The 22560-nt window shown below is 43.9% G+C and overlaps 2 protein-coding genes and 1 long non-coding RNA gene across 9 annotated transcripts; all 3 read right to left on the bottom strand.

Moving 5' to 3' along the window:
* Positions 1-363: 363 nt before the first annotated feature.
* LOC115663409 (phosphoenolpyruvate carboxylase-like) lies at positions 364-3460 on the bottom strand. Of its 7 annotated transcripts, none has more exons than XR_008815025.1 (5): positions 3338-3460; positions 2155-2336; positions 1797-2043; positions 1628-1693; positions 364-977 (listed from the first exon to the last, which is right to left on the bottom strand). XR_008815025.1 is itself a non-coding variant. In XM_056305557.1 (3 exons), the coding sequence occupies exons 1-3, from the start codon at positions 1806-1808 to the stop codon at positions 753-755; spliced, it is 303 nt and encodes a 100-aa protein (XP_056161532.1). In that variant the 5' UTR covers positions 1809-2058; the 3' UTR covers positions 364-752. The 7 variants fall into 7 exon arrangements, 1 of the variants encoding a protein (XP_056161532.1); XR_008815026.1 differs by having other exon boundaries at positions 2155-2331; positions 3338-3454; XR_008815028.1 differs by lacking the exon at positions 3338-3460 and having other exon boundaries at positions 1803-2043; positions 2155-3325.
* Positions 3461-3576: 116 nt separating this feature from the next.
* On the bottom strand, positions 3577-16198 carry LOC130134487 (disease resistance protein RPV1-like). The gene is made up of 6 exons (XM_056305327.1): positions 16148-16198; positions 14967-15118; positions 9393-9953; positions 7825-8926; positions 4951-5160; positions 3577-4866 (listed from the first exon to the last, which is right to left on the bottom strand). Exons 1-6 carry the CDS (start codon positions 16196-16198, stop codon positions 3694-3696), a joined length of 3249 nt encoding a protein of 1082 aa, XP_056161302.1. The 3' UTR covers positions 3577-3693.
* Positions 16199-20453: 4255 nt separating this feature from the next.
* On the bottom strand, positions 20454-22321 carry LOC130135774 (uncharacterized). Its single transcript, XR_008815006.1, has 3 exons — positions 21991-22321; positions 20899-21056; positions 20454-20534 (listed from the first exon to the last, which is right to left on the bottom strand). It is a non-coding gene; the product is annotated as an uncharacterized LOC130135774 (long non-coding RNA).
* Between the last annotated feature and the right edge of the window lie 239 nt (positions 22322-22560).

The following is a 22560-nucleotide window of genomic DNA, read 5'->3' as shown; positions in this document are numbered from 1 at the left end:
GTACAAATGCAAAATATTTAGACTGAATTGGCACAAAAAAAAATTTAGGACTAAATTGACACAAATGCAAATTGTTTAGGAATGAATTGGCACCAATGCAAAATGTTTATGACTTTTTTGCCACTTTTCCCACAAGCAGCGAATCAGACTATGAGTAGCTTTTAACAATTAAAATTCCACCATTGTAATCTTAGTATTGGATTGAAACCGAATGAGTATAACCTTTCGGAGGGGCCATTTTCTCCCTTCCAAAAAATTTCGTAACATTTTTATCAGTCTTCTACCGTAGCCAACGCCACAGAAAATTTATTTTCAGGTATGAAAATGTATGGCTGTGTCTATTCTACTTCATAGATTCATGCGTGGGTGAATCAGTTTGAGATTATACGATTGAAGTGACTGCAAAATACCAATATATGCATTTTCTGATGTAACCAGACCAGAGAAACTACTGAACACTTCTATTTGGTGTTCAAAATTCTTCCAATTGAGAAACGACCGTCTTCTTGGAAACCTTTTCACTGAAACTCTTGGCTGCGATTGATAGATTATTTGTTGATTCCATGGCATTCGCTTTTTCCATGAAAAAGGTGTCTCTCCCAATAACAAAATTCTTGCTTGAAGTGGACATCTGAACGGTGATCTTGTTGACAACTTCGATTTTATGCTTGAATTCACATACGGAGCCACCTGCACACGCGGTCTTCCTGCAAGCACTTTGAGATTCGGCTTTGCTAACAAATGTCACGATGTCAAATCTCACAAAGGACTACTACACCATGTGAGAAGAGGTCGCTTTCTATCAAGTATCCTATGGAGAGTCTTAACAAACACGGGAGCACACGATGAACGCCAATAACGAGAAACTTTGTGACGCCTTTCCATAATGTCTCATGATGACGGCTCATTCCTGCCCGCATCTCCTTCGTGCTGCGTTGGGGGACTTTCTCCGAATTTGAATGAAATGCAGCTTGAATCTAAACAAGAAGGATAGGATTGACTAATTAGCAATAAATGAAGATATCTGATATCGTAGCGTCACAATCAACCCCATGAAAGGTAAGGTACAAATGAATAAACATCATTTGCACCTACAACAAATTCTAGGACATATCTTGCCACACATTCTAGGTGTCTCTGATTAGTTCGCAGTCAGACCACAATCAACGGAGACTTCATTCGCTGACCGATGAAAAAGAAAACAACATATTTGGGAGAACTAAGCAATTAGCACACTTCCCTTGTTTGTGTTTAGGAACAGAACTGATGTTAATAAGATTATGCTGAAAAGTTGAAGTGCCTAAACTACAGAACATAAAGATGTGCTTGTTACCGAGTTATTTCGCAATATCCGATTAGCAAAATTCAGCAACATGGTATAGTTTGCTAGGAGGCGAGTTTCAACTTCACAAATTCAATGTGCCATACATGAGAACTGAGCTTATTTAATCAGAAACCTATATGACAACATTCAAAGGATATTATCGCACTAATAAACTTACAGAAAATGGAGGAGATTGTCATCATGCATCCTTGTATACTGATTTTGAGGCGAAATTCCAGAGCTCATATAGTATAAGCACTCAAATAAGTCTTTCATATTTATGGTATGATTGGCAATGCATACCTCCCTTTGCAGAGCCTCATTGAGTTCGGGAGTGATATCATTAGAACGCGACCTCATCAAACTACTCTGCATCAGGGTAACGCACAGAAAAATCAGCAAGTATGTATTTGATTAACAGATAGGTAGAACCTCATGAGCATATGAAAAACATATTCAATTGAAAACCTACATTCACAATCATTCAGGTATGTACTGTTGACATCAGAACAAGTGTTTCGATCTTCACAAGCATCAAAACTTCCTCAGGACACTCTAGTTGGCCCACGAGCCTCTCCAAGTTGGCCTCAGCTGTTGCTGATACTCCCTCTGCAAAATTCCTCTTCTTCACGAGCATCAAAACTTCCTCAGGACACTCTAGTGCATACCTCCCTTTGCAGAGCCTCGTCGAGTTCAGGAGAGATATCATTAGAACGCAACTACATCAAACAACTCTGCATCAGGGTAACATACAAAAAAATCAGCAGCGACATATTTGACTAACAGAGAGGAAGAACCAAATGAGCATACAGAAAGCAGATTCAATTTACATTTACAATCATTTAGTTATGTGCTGTTGAGACCAGATCAAATGTTAGAATCTTCACAAGCATCAAAACTTCCTCAGGACACTCCAGGTGGCCCCAGAGCCTCTTCAAGTTTGACACACAAGATGGTCCTCAGCTGTTGCCGATGTTTCCTCTGCAAATCCCTTTTCTTCATTTTGACTGGTCTCAAGTATGGAATTTGAAGTAACTCAGCCAAGTTAGCCTCACCCAAATCAGTCATGTGATAAAACAATTCCATGACAACAGTAGGATCAAACGGGATGCAAACTAATTAGCAAATTCTTTCACAGACAAGCAAATAATTGTCCCAATTATGCAAAAGGTCATCGATACAGCTCATTGAATTGAAGTCCCAAAGTAAGCCTTGATCAGTACATGGACCAACCAAACCTGTCATAGAAGCAGCACCAGTTACCTTGCTTGACAATCTTTCAAAACATCAGTTTGACTACTGGTAATGTTGAGGTGGTCTACAATCATATATGATAGACTAGCCAAAACAACTTTAACATTTATTTTTATCACCAACCAGAAACACTTGAACCTTGAATTTTATTTTAGCTCAGTTCATCATACTTACTGGGAATTGATGCTCTTCTTAGGAGGTTCAAGAGGAACATCAAGGGAACAATAAGAAACTTGACAGGGCTTTCGTTCATCACGAAAAATCGGAAGGCGTTTGTCCCAAACAGGACATTTGCCATTGGTCAATCTGGCACACAAAAGAACTCACAAAGGAACTCAAAATGGCCAAGGATTTTTTCAAGGAAAATATGAATTTTGGAGATAGGGAAATTCTGGGTGTAGTTTACAATATTGAGTGGCAGAAAATCATTGGCCTCTAGATGCAAATTTCAAATTCCGGGTTTACTGAGAGGGAAACCGTTAATCACTAGGTAATTCTTGTTCACCTATGTTGATATTTTCATTCTTGTCTCACAAGCCGCTAATCTGTTTGCAGTCTACAAAAGCTGCCAATGGAACGATAAATGAAAAACATTTCTATAACGTAATCAACGACAATGGTACGGAGGCAAATCCGAAGTTTCCAAAATTAATCAAGTAGATAGCCGGTGTGGAGCAAATCATTCTTAAAAAAAAATAGCTTCAAGAAAAGTATCACTCTATTCGCTCACGCTGGCCGGTAAAAGATGAAGAATCTTACTAGATGACCAATGCCTTCTATTGACATTTTGATCTTGGCTGAAGCATCATGTAAGCTTCTACGACCAAATCCACCACTCCTTCAATTACTTACGACTAGCAAATTAGGAAAGTGTAGAACCCTATCAAGGAAAACTTTCTCATAAAAAAAAGATAGTGATGAAAAGTAGGTCATGAATCTCAGAAGAAAGACGATAGTTTACTGCTTATCTACCTCTGTTAAGGACTCATGACTCGTCTCACTGTTGTCATATGGGTATAAGATTCATCACATGATTATCACCACAGTATAATATTTCAAGAGAGATATCGAGACGGATCTCTACATAATTTCCAAGGATGCGTATTCTTTCTAGATTATTTCGGTAGCGTTTCCAATGATTCGCAACCAGAAATATCCAAATCAACTAAATCCAACTTTTCAAGTCCCCGAAGTTGAGCAAGTTTCTTGCAGTCTTTAACTACTAGAGATCGTAACTTCTCACATCCCGTCAAATCTGGCAAAGCCTCCATTGATTTGCATCCTGTAAAATCCAATTTTTCTAAGAACTTTGCACCGTCAAGACCTTGAATTTCGACTAGATTACTGCACCTGACAGCCACTAATTGCTTCAAACACCGTGATCTTGGACAAAGAAGCCTTTTGATGGAATTGCAGTCATCTATAAATATGCCCTCCAAGAACTCCAAATAATCATGGCCCTCAATTTCAATTAGGTAATTGCAATGCTGAACGCGTAAGCGTTTCAGACGATTTAATTGTGAAAGCTCGGGGATGTACTGAAGTAGATTGCACGCCTGAAGATGAAGTTCTTCTAGGTGGATTAGGCTAGAAAGCTGTGGCAACCTGGGACTTTGACAAGAGACCAACAGATGTGTTAAGCCTGAAGGAAGCTCTGGTAGCGACCGGAGATTCTTACAGCCCAATAGGCAAAGGCGTTGGAGAGAAGAAAGATTCCGGATGCTTTCTGGCAGGTCAGGTATTGGTACAAAAGCCACATCGAGAATCTCGAGCGAAGACAAGTCACCGATTTCACTTGGAATTGCCCCTTTCAGACTATTGCATGATTGGAGAAGTAGGGTCCGCAGATTTGTCAACCTTCCAATAGCACTAGGAAGCTTTTCAATCGCAGAACCACTCAAGTCCAGACGTTGCAAATTCTGTAAATCCGCAATTGAGCTAGGGATTTCTCTCAATGAATCACAAGAGCAGGCGCTCAGTGTCTCCAGCTTCCTTAGAGAGCCAATAGACGTAGGAATCTTTGTACAAGCAAGAGCACAATCTAATAGAAGTTCTTCTAAATCTTTTAATTCGCCCACTTCCTCTGGTAGCTCATTGAGATTATAACAGCTACTCAAGTTCAAGGAAACGAGGTTTTTGAGTTGGCCAATAGAAGGGTGGAGAAACTCCATATGCCAACAATTGCTCAAGATGAGAATCTTCAACTGCGTGAAAGCTGAGAGATCAGGCATACATCTTAAATACATGCAAACTCCAAGATCGAGAACTTGTAACCGCTTTTCCGCCGCCTATACAAAATAAGGAGAAGCTGTCAAAAGAAGAAGTTGATCAACTAAACACAAACAAATCCAAAAATCGCAAGAGGATAAAACCATCATGATTGAACTCCATCCTTCCCAATCCTCTGTGACCCAGGTGTTTGTTAAATCCAGCACCGCTAATTCTGGTAGATGCAAATTGGTTGGCCAAAGAGACGAATCTATTCCAAAGACACTGCACTGAAGCCATCCTACTTCAGAAAGGAGTTCGTTGACGTCACCGCTTGAAGCTTTCTGCAACAAGTCTTCGAACAAGAAGAAGCTCTGCAAGATTTTCAATTGTGTTTATCCGTGTTCGTCTGGATATGGCAAAGGAATTCGACGAGACAAAATGCAAGATTGAATCCTTGCTTTGAAACCTGAAACCTTCTTCTTCTTCTTCTTTTTTTGGGTAAAGTATGTTTATTAAGTGATGTGGTGACATTGGTTAGCGATATACTCTTTAGATTTCGACAGGTATCTTTTTTTTTTGGCATAAATGTGTTAGATGTCCTAAAACTTATTACGAAAGTGTAATTGAGTCCTACACTTTCAAAAATGACATTTTAGTCCTAAAACTTGTCACAAAGTACAATTGAGTCCTAAAACTTTTAAAAAGTGCAATTGAATTCTAGAACTTGTCACATTGATCCAAACAAGTCCTTCCTTTGATTGTATTTTATGAAAATTTTAGAACTCGATTGTGCTTTTGTGACAAGTTTTAGGACTTAATTATACTTTTTGAAAGTTTTAGGACTTGGTTGCACTTTCGTGACAAGTTTTAGGGCTTGATTGCACTTTTTTATAGTTTTAGGACTCAATTGCATTTTCGTGACAAGTTTTAGGGCTTGATTGCACTTTTTGATAGTTTTAGGACTCAATTGCATTTTCGTGACAAGTTTTAGATCTTTTAATATAAAAAGTTGATTTCAAGATAACTAAACGCGGTGATATGGTTAGATTAGGGTTTTTCTAATGGATGGATGGAACTATATGTAGGTTGTTGATGCTGGGCAATATCTTTTAGCAAAGCCTGCCATATGAAAGTTTCTGCAGTTCGACCCCAAAAAAAGAAGAAGGTTTCCGGAGAAATATCACTTGTTTTTATTTACCTCCTAAAAAAGGAAGTGAAGATACATATGTCCGTGTGCATGAGAATGGCACTGTTTCAAAACAAACTGTTTTAACTTTCCTGCTAAAACAGATCATTTAATATGTTGAAGATGGTTTGAAAAAAAAATCCCATATGGCTTTGATTGACTTTATTAATGAAACCTATACTTTCCCCCAAAAGTTCAATTGGTTAGATTTTTTTTTTTTGGTTGGTTTAATTCACTTTTACAGTTTGACTCATCTCTACTTTAAATATTCACCGGTGAAAAACCTGCAATGGAGATAATTTCTCTTAAGTTTAATCTTAGGAAAAGTCACTAAATTGTTGTAATCATCCCACACCATCTTTCATAATTTTCACTTGTACATCAATCTAAACTGTAAATTACATTAAAAAAAATCTTCGTCAAAAGCTTCCAGGCAATTTGCATACACTTAACCAAAATAAACAAAAAGAAATAGGATATAACAAAATAGATAAAATCATATTTTATATATTCAATACAATTGGAATTAGTCCCACAAGTATTTCATTTTCCAAAGTTAAAATCATTTAATTTTTTTCCTACACTAATTATCATCTTTCAACATTTCTGTCTGTTCAAAACAGATTTGACTTTTTTTTTCATTTTTCAAACACATGTATGGGGTGCTCTTTTTGCTATCGATAAGAAGTTATTGGATCAACAAAACAATGTGATATTGAATTGTAGGAACGAACTATTTCAAATTATATCAAGAATATAAAGCTGTTTCCTTTGCCCAACATCTCTTGGTTAATTGCTAGGGTTAATTCCTCGCCATTGATCAGTCATGAGCCTGTGAGGCATCCCAAATGGACAATACTATAATAATAAAGTGGCGTGAACATTGATAATTTTAGTAAAAGATAAACATAGTTGAAAAAATTGGCTTCATGCTGAAAATCATATATAATGAATACAAAGGCATGAAATTTTCTCTAAATAGTCAATCTTTCTTTTTTGAATAGTCAAGTTAGTCTAGCGGTTTCTAGCACAAAAGGGCATTGCCCCCAAAAAATATAAATAATATAAAACAACTTATTGCGGATAGAAATGCTTGTTATAAGAAATGAGCAAGGTTAATGTGACAAAAACCTTAAAAAATAGTAGATTTTCCTAAAAATATCTTTAAGGGGATTTTTGCTATCTTATCTATTAAGAGGAGAAAAGAATGAAAAGAGATAGAGATAACTAGTAGAGGGACGGATTTCTTCAAAATCAAAATGGAGAAAAAAATATATCAAACAGTGGATTCCTAAATTGCGGGAGCACCACAAATACATTCGGCCATACTAGAAAGCATGCACATGTGACAAGTGTGAAACTTTTCCAATCTTATTGTTTTGAATGAATTATCTGTTATTGTAATTGGTACATACTATCTCTTTTTTTAACCAAAAAATCTTCATTTATTTGATCCATGATGTTTATACTTCATCTTGATTCATTATTGTAGTCCTTTAGATTATCAATATTTTCAACTAGATATGACAATTACATGCTTCTAGTAAATGAGATTTATAGTGTAAAATTGTAGTTAAAGGATCTTAAATTAACTGTAGATTAAATTTCTACATATGTAATTTATATCAATGAAATCGAATCAAATGATATAACTTTTCATCCTTGAGATACTTATAATCCATTTAGCTGTTACAATTAATCTATGATGGACATAAAAGGATGTTTACATAGATTTTTTTTTTCCAAGAAAGTAAGAGCATCTGCTCATCCTAGATGAGATATTAGAATAGATCAAATTAAATATATTAAAATAAGAGGGAGAGAAAAAGAAATGTGTGACATATGTTACCTGATCATTTAGTACTCTTGAGAGTCCCCCATAGTCCCTGTCCCATGGTCTGCTACGTTTCCCAAGCAGGTGCCCTTGGCAAAAAATGCTTATTCCAAGATCTCTCAGTTGATCATGCATTTTAAACTCACCATGATCTCCAATTTTAATTAAGCACCTCAACTTCAACTCTTCAATTCCTTGATTTGGATAAAACCCACGGTCCTCCCACATGTACATAGCGAATTTGCTCTCTTTGCCAATTAAAGAACAAGCAATATCGAGAAAAATCTGCTTATGGTCATCTTCTAATGCATCATAACTTATTCCCAACATCTTTTGGACATCTTTATGTGGTTGGCTTTGTAATTGCTTCAGCACATCTTCCCATACTTTTCGGTTCGTTTTTTTATACAAGTATGAACCTACAACCTTAAGTGCCAAGGGAAGTCCACCCATGGTGGATATGATATAATGAGATATATCCATAAAGTCCCACGGAGAATGATCCATACGAAATGCATGTCTGTTAAACAAAAGCAAAGCATTCTCATCATCCAATTCACCCAATTCATACTTGTAGTCTACTTCAAATTCAGATTGATCAAGAACGGCTTCATTTCTAGTCGTAACAATGATCATACTTCCTGCCATAAACCAATTACGTTCCCTAGCCAAAGCATCTAGTTGATTCTTGTCATCTATATCATCGAGAAAAATGAGAACCTTTTTTCCTTGGAATCTAGATTTGATTATATTAATTCCATCATCAACTCTAGACACTTCATTTTTCCCCTTTAGTATATCCGATACAAGTTGACTCTGTAGATGCGTAATACCGTGGCGCTTTATAGTTTCTCGAACATCTGGAAGGAAGCTGACATGCACAAATTTATCCGAGAGTTGATTGTAGATGCACTTGGCAAGAGTTGTCTTGCCTATCCCGCCCATGCCATAAATTCCAATCATTCGAGCATTGATGGAAGGATTGTCTATCCAATCCATAATTTTCTTCAAACGACCATCAAGTCCAACTAGTTGCTTAGGCACATCTAACTGGAAATCTTCCTGTAACTTGCTTACAACAGTTTTGACCACGCGTTCTATTAATTCTCCCTCATGCCTGTCAAACAACAAAAACAATCAGAGATTATGAACCTAGACATAGTCTATGCGAAGTATTCGATCCTTATCAACTGAGCTAACCCTTGCTGGCTATAGGAGGTCAAATTTATCTGGTGGTGACCAAACTTCGGAAGACTGAGCATTGGAGTCCTTTGTAGGCCTACTGTTTCGTGATTGGTACTATTGGCTGGAGGCATTGTCGTTTCTTTGTTTTTTTGCTCTGTACCAGAGGCAAATGTAAAATATTTGGGCGCTATGGAATGCTTTGGTTTTAGTTGTCGTTGGTTTAGTTTTCGGGGACATCTTGGGGAGTACTGGAGTTTGTCTTCGAGGCATTATGGTTGTCTATTGGGACATTTCGGGGATCTTTTACGGGCTTGCAGTGAAAGTAATTCATTTGCATCTCATCGTTACGCATGAAGAAGAAAACTTACTTATCAAAACAGAAAAGTTCAGTAAAGTACCCGTCGGCAATTTTCTCAGATTCCCATCCATGTAAGTAGCTGACTTCGTTAAGTGCACATTGCCCTTCCTGAATATCCTTCTCGTCAAAATGCTCCTTCTTTGAACGGAAGGCATTTCCAAAATTTCCCGCTAGATGCCGCACATCCGATGGGGCAACTTTGTAAAAAATGGGCAACACTATGTGCGATGTGCTCTTCTTGCGGTCCATGATACGAATGAGCTCGCGGAGGCACCATTTGCTCGAAGCATAATTTTCGGAGATGACAGGGATCGAAATCTTAGACCGTGCGATGGCATCGAAAATCTGTGAACCAAATTCCTCACCAATTGGGATGCTGATATCGTCCCTGAACACACAAAACGGTACAGTCCCTGCCTTGACCAAACTGTGATAGAGGTAATCGGTGAATCCCTTGCGGGTATCCGAGCCTCTAAAGCTCAAGAACACATCGTATTGAACACTACCTACAACTGCGGCTTCCGGAGAGATGAATGAAGAAGTGGATGCTCCCTCGGTGCTCTCTTCGTCTTCTCTCTTTATCTTTCTCAAACTCTGCCCTCTGTGTCACGCCCCGCACCCTACGAGCGCGCGATTATCCCGCGATGGTCGATCATTGAACGCGACGTCCCAGGACGCGTCGCCGACCCAACCCAAACATCAGAGATTAGGCACGCGCGGAAGCAAATAGAAACAACCCGGACAATTAATAATGACAAGGGGTAACAATAGCACAAAACAATAACTGTAATTCCTACACTTGGCAAATACATACAACGCTCATCAAAAGGAACAATGGTTCGCGAACTTAACTCCTCTACAAAAGGGGAAACTCAAAATACGGGACACTCGACCCGTCCTCGATCTCCGAGATACCCTTGCAGCGTCTCTCATCACTCACGGTCGCGGATCTGAAATGGTTATATAATAACCGTGAGAACGAGTCTCAATAAGCAACCCCCTATACCCCACGTAGGCCAATGCGTACCCAGACAAGTCGTACATGCAAACTACCCCATAACATATAGAGTTCACATCATTATACTTACCTTGCCCTCGAATCACGAGCCAACCCTGCATATTAGTCCAAACATGACAATGCAATAATAGTTCATCATCATATCACGGTCACCCGGCACACGCAATCTCACTCGCATTTAACCAGCCTAGCCAAGCAACCACACGTTCAACTGGTCAATTAAATCACACGCTCAACCAGCCAAATCGGCTCACACGCTCAACCAGCCAATTCAGTCACACGCTCAACCGGCCAATTCAGTCACACTCAAATCACATGCGTGTCCGAACATCTTTCTCACAACTCGCGCCACTGCGCCTCAAATTCATTCTCACAGGCACACAAGCCTCACAATTCGATCAATTCCAATGGCCGCCGTCAACACGTCCCAAGCCACACTTTCCTTTCACGGACCGCCGTCAACACGTCCCAAGTCCGTAGCCCTCCGATCAATCCGGGCTCAAATTCCAATGACCGACGTAAACACGTCCCGGTCCAACACACCTTTAACGGGCCACCGTCAACACGTCTCAAGCCCGAATCCATTTGGCACATCGGCCATTCATGCCTTCACACGGACCGCCGTCAACACGTCCCAAGTCCGTAGCCCTCCGATCAATCCGGGCTTAAAATAAACAGCAAGCACACGCCAATCAATTAAATCAATTTCACGCCAATTGCATCAAACAACCCATACTCACAACTCGGTCCCAATTCACAATTCGCCACCTCGGTCCACAAACCCGACGTTCAAGTCGGCCATACACCATTACCCGAGTCAAGCATATCATTTAATCCAATTTAAATAGCGCAATTGTAACATAATATAATTAAATTAAAACACGTCCTAGCCGTTCTAACCCGAGACAAGTCAATAAAGTACCCAAAATACTAGGTAGGGTTTAGGAAGCCACTTACCTAAGTTTGGCCCGGGAAAAGTCGGCTCGGGCCTAAAATGGCCCGGGTGAACAGTGCGGACTAGGCACACGCGCGGGCACGGCGGTCGGCCACGGGCAAAATTCTCGGTCACGGCTGGGCACGGCGACGGGCGCGAGCACAGGCACGGGCACGGGCACGAGCGTGGGCACGGGCACGGGCACGGGCGTGGGCACGGGCACAAGCACGGGCGTGGGCGCGGGCACGGGCACGGGGCGTGGGCACGGGCACAAGCACGGGCGTGGGCGCGGGCACGGGCACGGGCAACGATCGGCCACGGCTTGGCGACTTGGCCACGGCCCCCGAGAACACTCGGCCGACGAGCTCGAACATGGTGGGCACGCCGCCGGCGCAGCTGGCTGGCGAACGACGATCGACGGCGACGGGGGCAAGCCACGGCGGCGAGCAGCATCCGGTCCTGCTGGCCGGGCGAGCTCGGCAAGCCGGGCTGCACTGGGCGACACTGGCGGCGGCGATGGAGACCGGACGGCGGCGACTGGCACGGCCTAGCACCTGCCGCAATAAGGAGGGCACCTGCGTTGCCGCCGGAATGGCGGTGGCGAAGGCGGCTCGAGAAGGGAAACCTGAGCGGCGTGGCGGCCGAGGGAGAGGGCGACGGCGTCCGGGACCTAGGGCGGCGGCGAGCCGAGCCGGGTAGGGGCGAGCTCGGGGCGGAAGAAAACAGGGGTAGGAGAAAGAGACCGAGTCGGGACGGAGCTGTGGGGCGGCGCGGCGGCGCGACGACGGTGCGAGGCGGACGGCGGCGTCGGCGGCTAGTAGGGCGGCGTCCGGCGGAGGCGGAGGGGGTCGACGACGGTCAGGCGAGCTCTAGCGAGAGCGGAGCGAACCCGGTCGGCCAAGGAAAGAGAAGAAGAAGAAGAAGAAGAAGAAAAGAAAAAGGAAGAGAAGGAAAGAGAAGAGAGAGAGTGTCGGGGAGAGTAGGTCTCAAGGGGTATGGGGTGAGGACGCCGCATGGGCGACGCGCACGCGGCCAGAGGAGAGAGAGAGGAGAGAGAGAAAATAGAATAAGAAATAATTTGAACATTCAAATATTATTTGCAAACCGATGGTCCAAATTCAAAACCGAAAACGATCTACCGGTCCAAAATAAGTCTCGCATATAAAAAGGGACAAAGGCCAAATTAATTAGACCAAATTATAACGAGGGAGGTCTACTAGTCCAAATTTGCACGTGGTCAAACACTCCCCTTTTTCCATCATTCCTGAAAATCTCAACGTTGGCTACCATAATATTGACACCGTCCAATTTATTTCGTCCCAAAACTCCCGAAAATCGACTGCCAAGTTCGGGGTCTAAATAACGGCCAAATTCGATCAAGTGCGATTCTAGCGAAATCTCTAATTTTAAAAATAATAACCCAGGAGTGATCAGTTCCGGGCGAGATTTTATTATAAGCGCACTGACGAATTACACGTTTTATAAATCCCAAAAATGGGCCAAAATCCGGAATGTCACAACTCTTCCCCCTTACAAAAATTTCGTCCTCGAAATTTGCAATCCAACTCAACTATACAAACAAGTGGGGGTACTGGTGTCGCATTAACTCTTCACTTTCCCACGTCGCACCTTCGGTCCCATGGTGCTCCGAAATCACTTTGACCATCGGAATTTTCTTGTTCCGCAATACTCTTTCAATTTTGTCCTCGATTCGAATTGGCCTTTCCACGTACGACACCCTGTCGTCCATGTCTATTTCTTCATGGCTCAGCACGTGGGTCGGGTCCGGTTCGTACTTCTTCAACATAGACACGTGGAATACATTATGAACGTGAGATAGCTTTGGCGGTAGCGCGAGACGATAAGCCAAGGTGCCTATTCTCTCTAAGACCTCAAATGGACCCACGTACCTCGGGCTCAACTTCCCTTTCTTACCAAACCGAGATAATCCTCTCATAGGCGATACCTTGAGAAAAACGTGGTCCCCTACTTGAAACTCCAAAGGCCTACGTCTCCGGTCTGCATAATTCTTTTGGCGGCTCTGTGCGGTTCTGAGTCTGTCCCGGATAACCTTGACTGTCTCAATCGACTGTTGCACTAACTCTGAACCCGTAATGCTCCTCTGACCCACTTCATCCCAACAAACCGGTGTTCTGCAAACTCTTCCATAAAGCGCTTCAAATGGTGCCATTCTAATACTCTGCTGGTAGCTATTGTTGTAGGCGAATTCAACCAAATGTAGCTGTTCCTCCCAACCACCCTTAAAATCCAAAACACATGCTCGCAGCATATCCTCCAAAGTCTGAATCGTCCTTTTAGACTGGCCATCCGTCTGGGGATGATAGGCCGTGCTAAAGCAGTAACCGTTCCTAATGCCGCATGAAGACTTTTCCAAAAGGCGGCAAGAAATTTAGGATCACGGTCTCGAAATAATCGTCACCGGTACTCCATGAAGACGGACTACATGTCGCACATACAAATCGGCATACCTTTCCAAGGCGAAATCCTTTCGCACCGGTAGAAAATGTGCTGACTTTGTCAATCGATCAACTATCACCCAAATCGAATCATGACCCCTTTGACTTCTCGGTAATCCCATTACAAAGCCCATCGTGATGTGTTCCCATTTCCACTCGGGAATCTCTAATGGCTGCAACATTCCACCCGGCTTGCAATGTTGCGCCTTCACTTGTTGACATGTTAAACACTTAGCTACATGCTTGGCCACGTCCACTTTCATGTCGTTCCACCAATAATGTTGCCGTAAATTCTGATACATTTTCGTACTTCCCGGGTGAATACTGTAAGTGCTGCGGTGTGCTTCAGACAAAATTTCTTCCTTCAGTTCGGCATCACTGGGTACACATAACCGTCCTCGGAACTTTAAAATCCCATCCTCGGATACCTGAAAATCCGACTTCCTTTTTGTGGCATCCATACTCAAAATTTTCTGAATATCTGGGTCCGTCGATTGTAAAGCCTTAATCTTAGTCTGTATTTCTGGTTCAATCCTCAATGCTGCAAGTAGACTCGAGACATGACTCACTTCAAACTTAAATTCCAAATCTCGAACTCCCTCCAACAGAATCCACTCCTTGACCATCATATGCGCAATGCTTGATTTCCGGCTCAGTGCATCCGCTACCTTATTAGCTTTTCCAGGGTGATACATAATCTATCGCAATTGTAGTCCTTGAGGAGTTCCATCCAATGGCGCTGTCTCATGCTAAGTTCTTTTCGGGAAAACTGATACCTTTAAACTCTGATGATCTATGTAAATCTGAAATCTCTCCCCACACGGGTTATGCCTTCAAATCTTAAGGGCGAAAATAATTGCGGCTAATTCCAAATCATGAGTTGGATAATTCAGCTTATGCGGTCTCATTTGTCGCGATGCGTATGGCACTACTCTTCCACGTTGTGTCAACACACATTCGAGTCTTCTTAACGACGCGTCACTGTAGATTTTATATCCTCCCAAACCTAACGGGACCGTCAACACTGGCATGATTGTCAAACTCTGTTTCAATCCTGAAAACTCATTTGGTAGTTATCCGTCCATTCAAATTTCGTTTCCTTCTTTTGCAAACGCGTCCACGGTATTACTAACGTTAAAAACCCCTTCCACGAGACGTCTATAATGACTTGCCAGATCCAAGAACCTCCGAACCTCGATTACTGTTGTTGGTCTTAGCCAATTCCTGACAACTTCAATCTTTGCTAGATCCACTGCAATTCCTTTCTCGAATATCACCTCATGCTCGACGGAACTCTTCGAATGCACCGGAATATCTTCTATGAACACGATCACAAACTGATCCAGAAATTCCTTGAATACCTGATTCATTAAATCCAATAAGGCTGCAGGGGCGTTCGTCCGTCCAAACGACATCACCATAAACTCATAGTGTCCATACCTCGTCCTAAATGCCGCCTTCGGCACATCCTCCTTCTTGATTCTCAATTGGTGATAACTAGTCCTCAAGTCGATCTTACAAAATATTGATGCCCTTTGTAACTGGTCGAACAGGTCATTTACTCTTGGCAACGGGCGTTTATCATTAATGGTCACCTAATTCAACTGTCTGTAGTCAATACATAACCTTAACGATCCGTTCTTCTTCCTCACGAATAAAACCGGCGTTCCCCGTGGAGACGCACTCGAACGAATAAAACCTTTATCCAATAGCTTTCACATTTGGACTTTCGATTCCTTCAATTCCGACAGTGATATCTTGTAGAGCGCTCCCAAGGTCGGTTTTGTCCCTGGGGCCAACTCAATCACAATCTCGACTCTCCTATCAGGTGGCAATCCCGGCAATTCCATCGAGAAGATTACATACCTCGGCTATGTCCTTTAGCCTTGATTCCTCAACCAACTAATCAGTCCCAAATTGATTTTTTTTTTTACCTCAAAGACAAAGCTCAATCCATCTAATTTCGATCCAACAGTCTCCCAAAACAAATCACCTCGGTTCTTTACAAGATCCGAAATTTCCAAGTATAACTCCTCCTTCCAAACTCGTCCAAGAATGTCACTAGTAAATCAGAAGTCCATAAATCGATTGCGCCTATCCACCATAAGTAATTATAAGTCGTACATGACCATTAGAGTTATAACTTCAAAATCATTGCCTATTGCACCCAATATCAACACGTAACGCCTTTAGACTTTCGCGGCACATCCTCTGATTCCTTCCCCACCACAGCGTACATCTTTCCTTACGTCAATGGTCAATTCTGATTATTCTGCGAGGAAGCTCCCGCTTAATATCCTACTTGCAATCGCTATGATTGCATTAGTGGTCTAACCCGTCGGCTCCGCAATTTCTCACTTAATGACCTTGCTGACCACATCCACAACATGCTCCACTTCTACCTTGGCAATAGTCATTTCTATGCCCCTTTCCACAAGGCCGACATGTGGCGTTGGAGTAGTAGTTCGTCTTTCTAAAGTTCTTTCTTAACGAAGGGACAAGTTTCTTGTTCTCGGTCATAAGCTTCCTCCCAAAGTTCCCATTGTCCCTAGCTGGCGTGTACCGCGATCCATATACGTTAACCCTCTCATTCATATCCCTTTCAACCGTTTAAGCCTTGTCATATAGCTTATTACCATCCCTTAAGACTCAAAAGTACTAACTGATTGCGGAATTCCAGTTCCAATCCATCCCGAAACCTCCTTGTCCTATCCACATGGTCCTTGACCATCCTTGGTTCGTACTTAGGCAACCTTATAAACTCGACCTCGTATTGATCAATTACATCCGAATCTAGCAAAGCCAAAGAAACTATATCATTTTCTGTCATCGCGCACTCTCTGAATGTACTCCTCATTGAAGACCTCGACAATGACTCCCCAGCTTGGAGTTATGCCCTTCTAAATATCCTACTTTGGGGGTCCTTTTACCAGTCACTTGCATTTCCTTAGAGTTGATATACACACAGGGTCACTTTCTCATCATCAGTGCACCCGAATACCTCAAAGCCTATTTTTCTAAGTCCTTTCTATCCAAAGTAATGTAGCCTCCGGGTCACATCTTCCCATCGAACCTTGCAAGTTTAAGTTTCAAAAATTTTCCAACCAACTGACGCATCTGTTTGACTGCATTAACTTACCCTTGACCTTGATTCCCAACATTTCCATTATGCCCACGATTCCCGTTACTTCCATTGGCGGCGACAACAGCGGCCTCAGCATTAGTAGCAACAGTAGCATTTCGCTTCTCAGTTTGCCTTCCCATTAAAATTCTAACTTCCTCGAGTGCCCTCAAAATCTCATCCCATCTGGGATCCTCTGCAACTCCAACTTGCGGACCTACACGACCTCAACCTCGACCTCTACCTCGACTACTCAACCTCACAGGGTTCAAGGGTTCACAACACCCACTTACCTGCTATAATTCTCATCGGGAATTAAAAACCTAGGCCAACTATACCAGTCCCGAGCCCTAGGCAGTGAATCACCACAATTCACTTAGCAGATAGTCAATCACAAACAACACCCAATCACAACCAATAGGGTTCGTGCACTTACCTCAAGTCCTGACGCGCCTGCATTTCACACGTTATTGCATAACATCACTCAGCAATCACAATCAAATAGTCTGGGGTAACGCATGGCCAACAAATCTCCCTAACTGGCTACCCCAAAGTCATCGCTCCTTATCACTCCAGGTTTCGACCACTTGGATCGAGCTGACCTTGCTTTGATACCAAATCAACGGGGATGTCACGCCCCGCACCCTACGAGCGCGCGATTATCCCGCGATGGTCGATCATTGAACGCGACGTCCCAGGACGCGTCGCCGACCCAACCCAAACATCAGAGATTAGGCACGCGCGGAAGCAAATAGAAACAACCCGGACAATTAATAATGACAAGGGGTAACAATAGCACAAAACAATAACTGTAATTCCTACACTTGGCAAATACATACAACGCTCATCAAAAGGAACAATGGTTCGCGAACTTAACTCCTCTACAAAAGGGGAAACTCAAAATACGGGACACTCGACCCGTCCTCGATCTCCGAGATACCCTTGCAGCGTCTCCCATCACTCACGGTCGCGGATCTGAAATGGTTATATAATAACCGTGAGAACGAGTCTCAATAAGCAACCCCCTATACCCCACGTAGGCCAATGCGTACCCAGACAAGTCGTACATGCAAACTACCCCATAACATATAGAGTTCACATCATTATACTTACCTTGCCCTCGAATCACGAGCCAACCCTGCATATTAGTCCAAACATGACAATGCAATAATAGTTCATCATCATATCACGGTCACCCGGCACACGCAATCTCACTCGCATTTAACCAAATTTAGCCAAGCAACCACACGTTCAACCGGTCAATTAAATCACACGCTCAACCAGCCAAATCGGCCACACGCTCAACCAGCCAATTCGGCCACACGCTCAACCGGCCAATTCAGTCACACTCAAATCACATGCGTGTCCGAACATCTTTCTCACAACTCGCGCCACTGCGCCTCAAATTCATTCTCACAGGCACACAAGCCTCACAATTCGATCAATTCCAATGGCCGCCGTCAACACGTCCCAAGCCATACCATTCAATCAATTCCAGTGGCCGCCGTCAACACGTCCCAAGCCACACTTTCCTTTCACGGACCGCCGTCAACACGTCCCAAGTCCGTAGCCCTCCGATCAATCCGGGCTCAAATTCCAATGACCGACGTAAACACGTCCCGGTCCAACACACCTTTAACGGGCCACCGTCAACACGTCTCAAGCCCGAATCCATTTGGCACATCGGCCATTCATGCCTTCACACGGACCGCCGTCAACACGTCCCAAGTCCGTAGCCCTCCGATCAATCCGGGCTTAAAATAAACAGGCAAGCACACGCCAATCAATTAAATCAATTTCACGCCAATTGCATCAAACAACCCATACTCACAACTCAGTCCAATTCACAATTCGCCACCTCAGTCCACAAACCCGACGTTCAAGTCGGCCATACACCATTACCCGAGTCAAGCATATCATTTAATCCAATTTAAATAGCGCAATTGTAACATAATATAATTAAATTAAAACACGTCCTAGCCGTTCTAACCCGAGACAAGTCAATAAAGTACCCAAAATACTAGGTAGGGTTTAGGAAGCCACTTACCTAAGTTTGGCCCGGGAAAAGTCGGCTCGGGCCTAAAATGGCCCGGGTGAACAGTGCGGACTAGGCACACGCGCGGGCACGGCGGTCGGCCACGGGCAAAATTCTCGGTCACGGCTGGGCACGGCGACGGGCGCGAGCACAGGCACGGGCACGGGCACGAGCGTGGGCACGGGCACGGGCACGGGCGTGGGCACGGGCACAAGCACGGGCGTGGGCGCGGGCACGGGCACGGGCGTGGGCACGGGCACAAGCACGGGCGTGGGCGCGGGCACGGGCACGGGCAACGATTCGGCCACGGCTTGGGCGACTTGGCCACGGCCCCGAGAACACTCGGCCGACGAGCTCGAGCATGGTCAAGACGCTTCTACGGCGAGCCGGCTGGCCGAACGACGATCGACGGCTGACGGGGCAAGCCACTGGCGGCGAGTAGCATCCGGTCGGTGGGCCGGGCGAGCTCGGGCAAGCTAGCTCTGGGCCGGGCGACACGGCGGCGGCGATGGAGACCGGACGGCGGCGACTTCGGCAAATGCCTAGCACGGCCGTGAACAAGGAGGGGGCAGCTGGCTGCCGCCGAATGGCGGGCGAAGGCGGGCCCGAGAAGGGAAACCGGAGCGGCGGTGGCGAGCCGAGGGGAGGCGACGAGCGTCCGGACGGCGGCGCGGGCGGCGAAATGAGCTGGGTAGGGCGAGCTCGGGGCGGAAGAAAACAGGGGTAGGAGAAAGAGACCGAGTCGGGACGGAGCCGCTGGGCAGCGCGGCGGCGCGACGACGGTGCGAGGCGGACGGCGGCGTCGGCGGCTAGTAGGGCGGCGTCCGGCGGAGGCGGAGGGGGTCGACGACGGTCAGGCGAGCTCTAGCAGAAGCGGAGCGAACCAGTCGGCCAAGGAAAGAGAAGAAGAAGAAGAAGAAGAAGAAAAAGAAAAAGGAAGAGAAGGAAAGAGAAGAGAGAGAGTGTCAGGGAGAGTAGGTCTGCAAGGGGTATGGGCTGAGGGGACGCTGCATGGGGCAGACGCGCACGCGGCCAGAGGAGAGAGAGAGGAGAGAGAGAAAATAGAATAAGAAATAATTTGAACATTCAAATATTATTTGCAAACCGATGGTCCAAATTCAAAACCGAAAACGATCTACCGGTCCAAAATAAGTCTCGCATATAAAAAGGGACAAAGGCCAAATTAATTAGACCAAATTATAACGAGGGAGGTCTACTAGTCCAAATTTGCACGTGGTCAAACACTCCCCTTTTTCCATCATTCCTGAAAATCTCAACGTTGGCTACCATAATATTGACACCGTCCAATTTATTTCGTCCCAAAACTCCCGAAAATCGACTGCCAAGTTCGGGGTCTAAATAACGGCCAAATTCGATCAAGTGCGATTCTAGCGAAATCTCTAATTTTAAAAATAATAACCCAGGAGTGATCAGTTCCGGGCGAGATTTTATTATAAGCGCACTGACGAATTACACGTTTTATAAATCCCAAAAATGGGCCAAAATCCGGAATGTCACACTCTGTCCATGAGGATCTAAGGTAGGAAGTTGAAACGAAACGTGCTTTTATGATGCTTTTCTGCAAATGCTTGTTTGGCTTGGTCCACTCCGAATAACGTGTACGTTAATTTCTCCCCAGAATGCCCACATCAAGTACTTGTTCCGAAACACATATTTGACGCATGTTTAAATATTTAAACACATATTTAAACAGATTGAAGTGTAATTAATCGACTTTGTTAAAACACATTTGAACAACTACATAACTTCACGCACGTCTAGTCGAAACGAAAGACAGCTTTTTCTGCGGCCAAAGGGATTGATGAACAAAGAAAGATGCTCTTAGGATGCTTTTCTGCAAATGCTTGTAGTCCTTAACTTATCAAGCGAGCGAAGCTCGTACGATCCTCGGTCAGCTAATCGTGTGTAAAAAATCAAGTGCTTGAGAATGTTCAGCATACCTCGTGTCCTTACAGCCTCGGATTCTGCTCACAAACAGGTGGAGTCAGCTTCTTTCGGACCTCACCCTCCAATCAAAGTCAAGCTTGTTGGCTTGGTCCACTCCTAATTACGTGTTCTTAATTTCTCCGCCTAGGCAATGCTGAAGAAGGTTCGTGTTCTGGAGAAAGAGTTAGGCAATGACGACACGGCCTTTAGTTAAGTAAGCTGACAGTCGTTTCAGTGTGGAAGATTAGGTGGCCCTAAAGAGGCCCCCAAATAGCCCAAGTCATTTTTGAAACACATTTAAATATTTACACACATATGGAAACAGATTGAAGTGTAATTAATCGACTTCCCTAAAACACATTTGAACAACTACATAACTTAACGCACGTCTACGATATTTAAAGCTGGATTCTTTCGATTCACACCCAAGATATTGAAATTATGTAGGAAACTCCATGGGAGCATCTTCCTATGATAATAAGCTCACACGATGCCTTATCATAATCTCCGACCTAACTCTTATATTTTTTAGCCTAATATATAAACAACCCTAACTATGTCCACCACCTCGTTTTCGCAACCCCTTCTGTCTAATCCCATTTTCATTAGCCAAACTAATGTAGTGTCATGCAGTTATTACCCAATGGACCTCACCCTCTAAATGCCTGCACTTTTTGCCACCTTTAGGTTTAGTTCAATTTATCCTTTTTCCTCCATCCAAGATGCAACCAACTATTTTGCTAATTATTTAAACATATCCCAAGCATATATATAAAACTCTTCAATTCAAGCCAACAATTAACTCAGCAAGTTACGCTTGAAGTTCATATAAATTCAACATCAAAATTTAAACTAAATAAGTAGGCATCAACCAACCGAATTCAAGAGTACTAAAATGATCGATCTAACTTCATGCCTAGAGTTTTCACTAACCTGGATGGAAAGCTTTGGGTTGACATGGAACTCGATTATTTTCCTCACGACAAACGTGGTCAGATCTTGACCTAACTTATACCAACACGAAAAGCTATGACCTAGGTTCCACGACGATCGAGTCTATTTTCCAACGGTATATGGCTAGTACACCGATTCTAAGTGTAGCTTACCGAATTTGGCTCTTTCCAAGAGGGTGTCAGCTGATCCTTTCACCGGCGGGCATTCCGAAAAACGGTGTTTTCGGACCCCTTTTGACCGACCTCCTGATCTCTGTACGGAGTGAATTATCTACGGATGGAAAGCTCTTTGAGTCTACTGTCACTCTCCAGTTGGGGGTTTCGGCTGATTTTGACTCTATGGCCGTCGAATTTGTGATTTTCCTTGAAGCGTCACTCTGCTCAACGAACTCTCCCTTAATTCGGTGTGCTCTGTCTGTCTGTCTCTCTTTCTTTTCTCCTCCTGCGCGAGGCCTCTCCCTCCTTGTTTTATCTTATCCTCTCGCCGACACTCTCTCTCTCCCCCCCTCTCTCCTTTCTTTTTCTCCTTGTTTATCTTATCCTCTCGCCGACACTCTCTCTCTCCCCCCCTCTCCTTTCTTTTTCTCCTTTCTTTCTTTCTATCTTTTCGTCTTTTCCTTTTGGACTCTAACGTCTATTCTCATTAGGGGTGTGCAAATGGAACCGCCCAAACCGGGAACCGCCCGGACCGAACCGGACCGACACTATTTGGGCGGTTCTAAG

Source organism: Syzygium oleosum, unplaced genomic scaffold (assembly GCF_021117445.2).
Source record: "Syzygium oleosum isolate NSW1041296 unplaced genomic scaffold, Sole_v2.1 Sole_v2.37, whole genome shotgun sequence".
Classification (NCBI taxonomy): Eukaryota; Viridiplantae; Streptophyta; class Magnoliopsida; order Myrtales; family Myrtaceae; genus Syzygium; species Syzygium oleosum.
The sequence above is the reverse complement of the archived record's forward strand: the minus strand, read 5'-3'. Positions and strand labels throughout refer to the sequence as shown.

Coding starts and splice junctions, on each gene's coding strand:
- LOC115663409 (XM_056305557.1), bottom strand. Junction 978..1,627: donor ATGAGGCTCTGCAAAGGGAG/GTATGCATTGCC, acceptor CTTCTTGTTTAG/ATTCAAGCTGCATTTCATTC.
- LOC130134487 (XM_056305327.1), bottom strand. CDS start 16,198: ATGACTATTGCCAAGGTAGAAGTGGAGCATGTTGTGGATGTGGTCAGC. Junction 15,119..16,147: donor TTGTGGATGTGGTCAGCAAG/GTCATTAAGTGA, acceptor TTTCTGGATCAG/TTTGTGATCGTGTTCATAGA. Junction 8,927..9,392: donor TCTGAGAAAATTGCCGACGG/GTACTTTACTGA, acceptor GTTGTTTGACAG/GCATGAGGGAGAATTAATAG.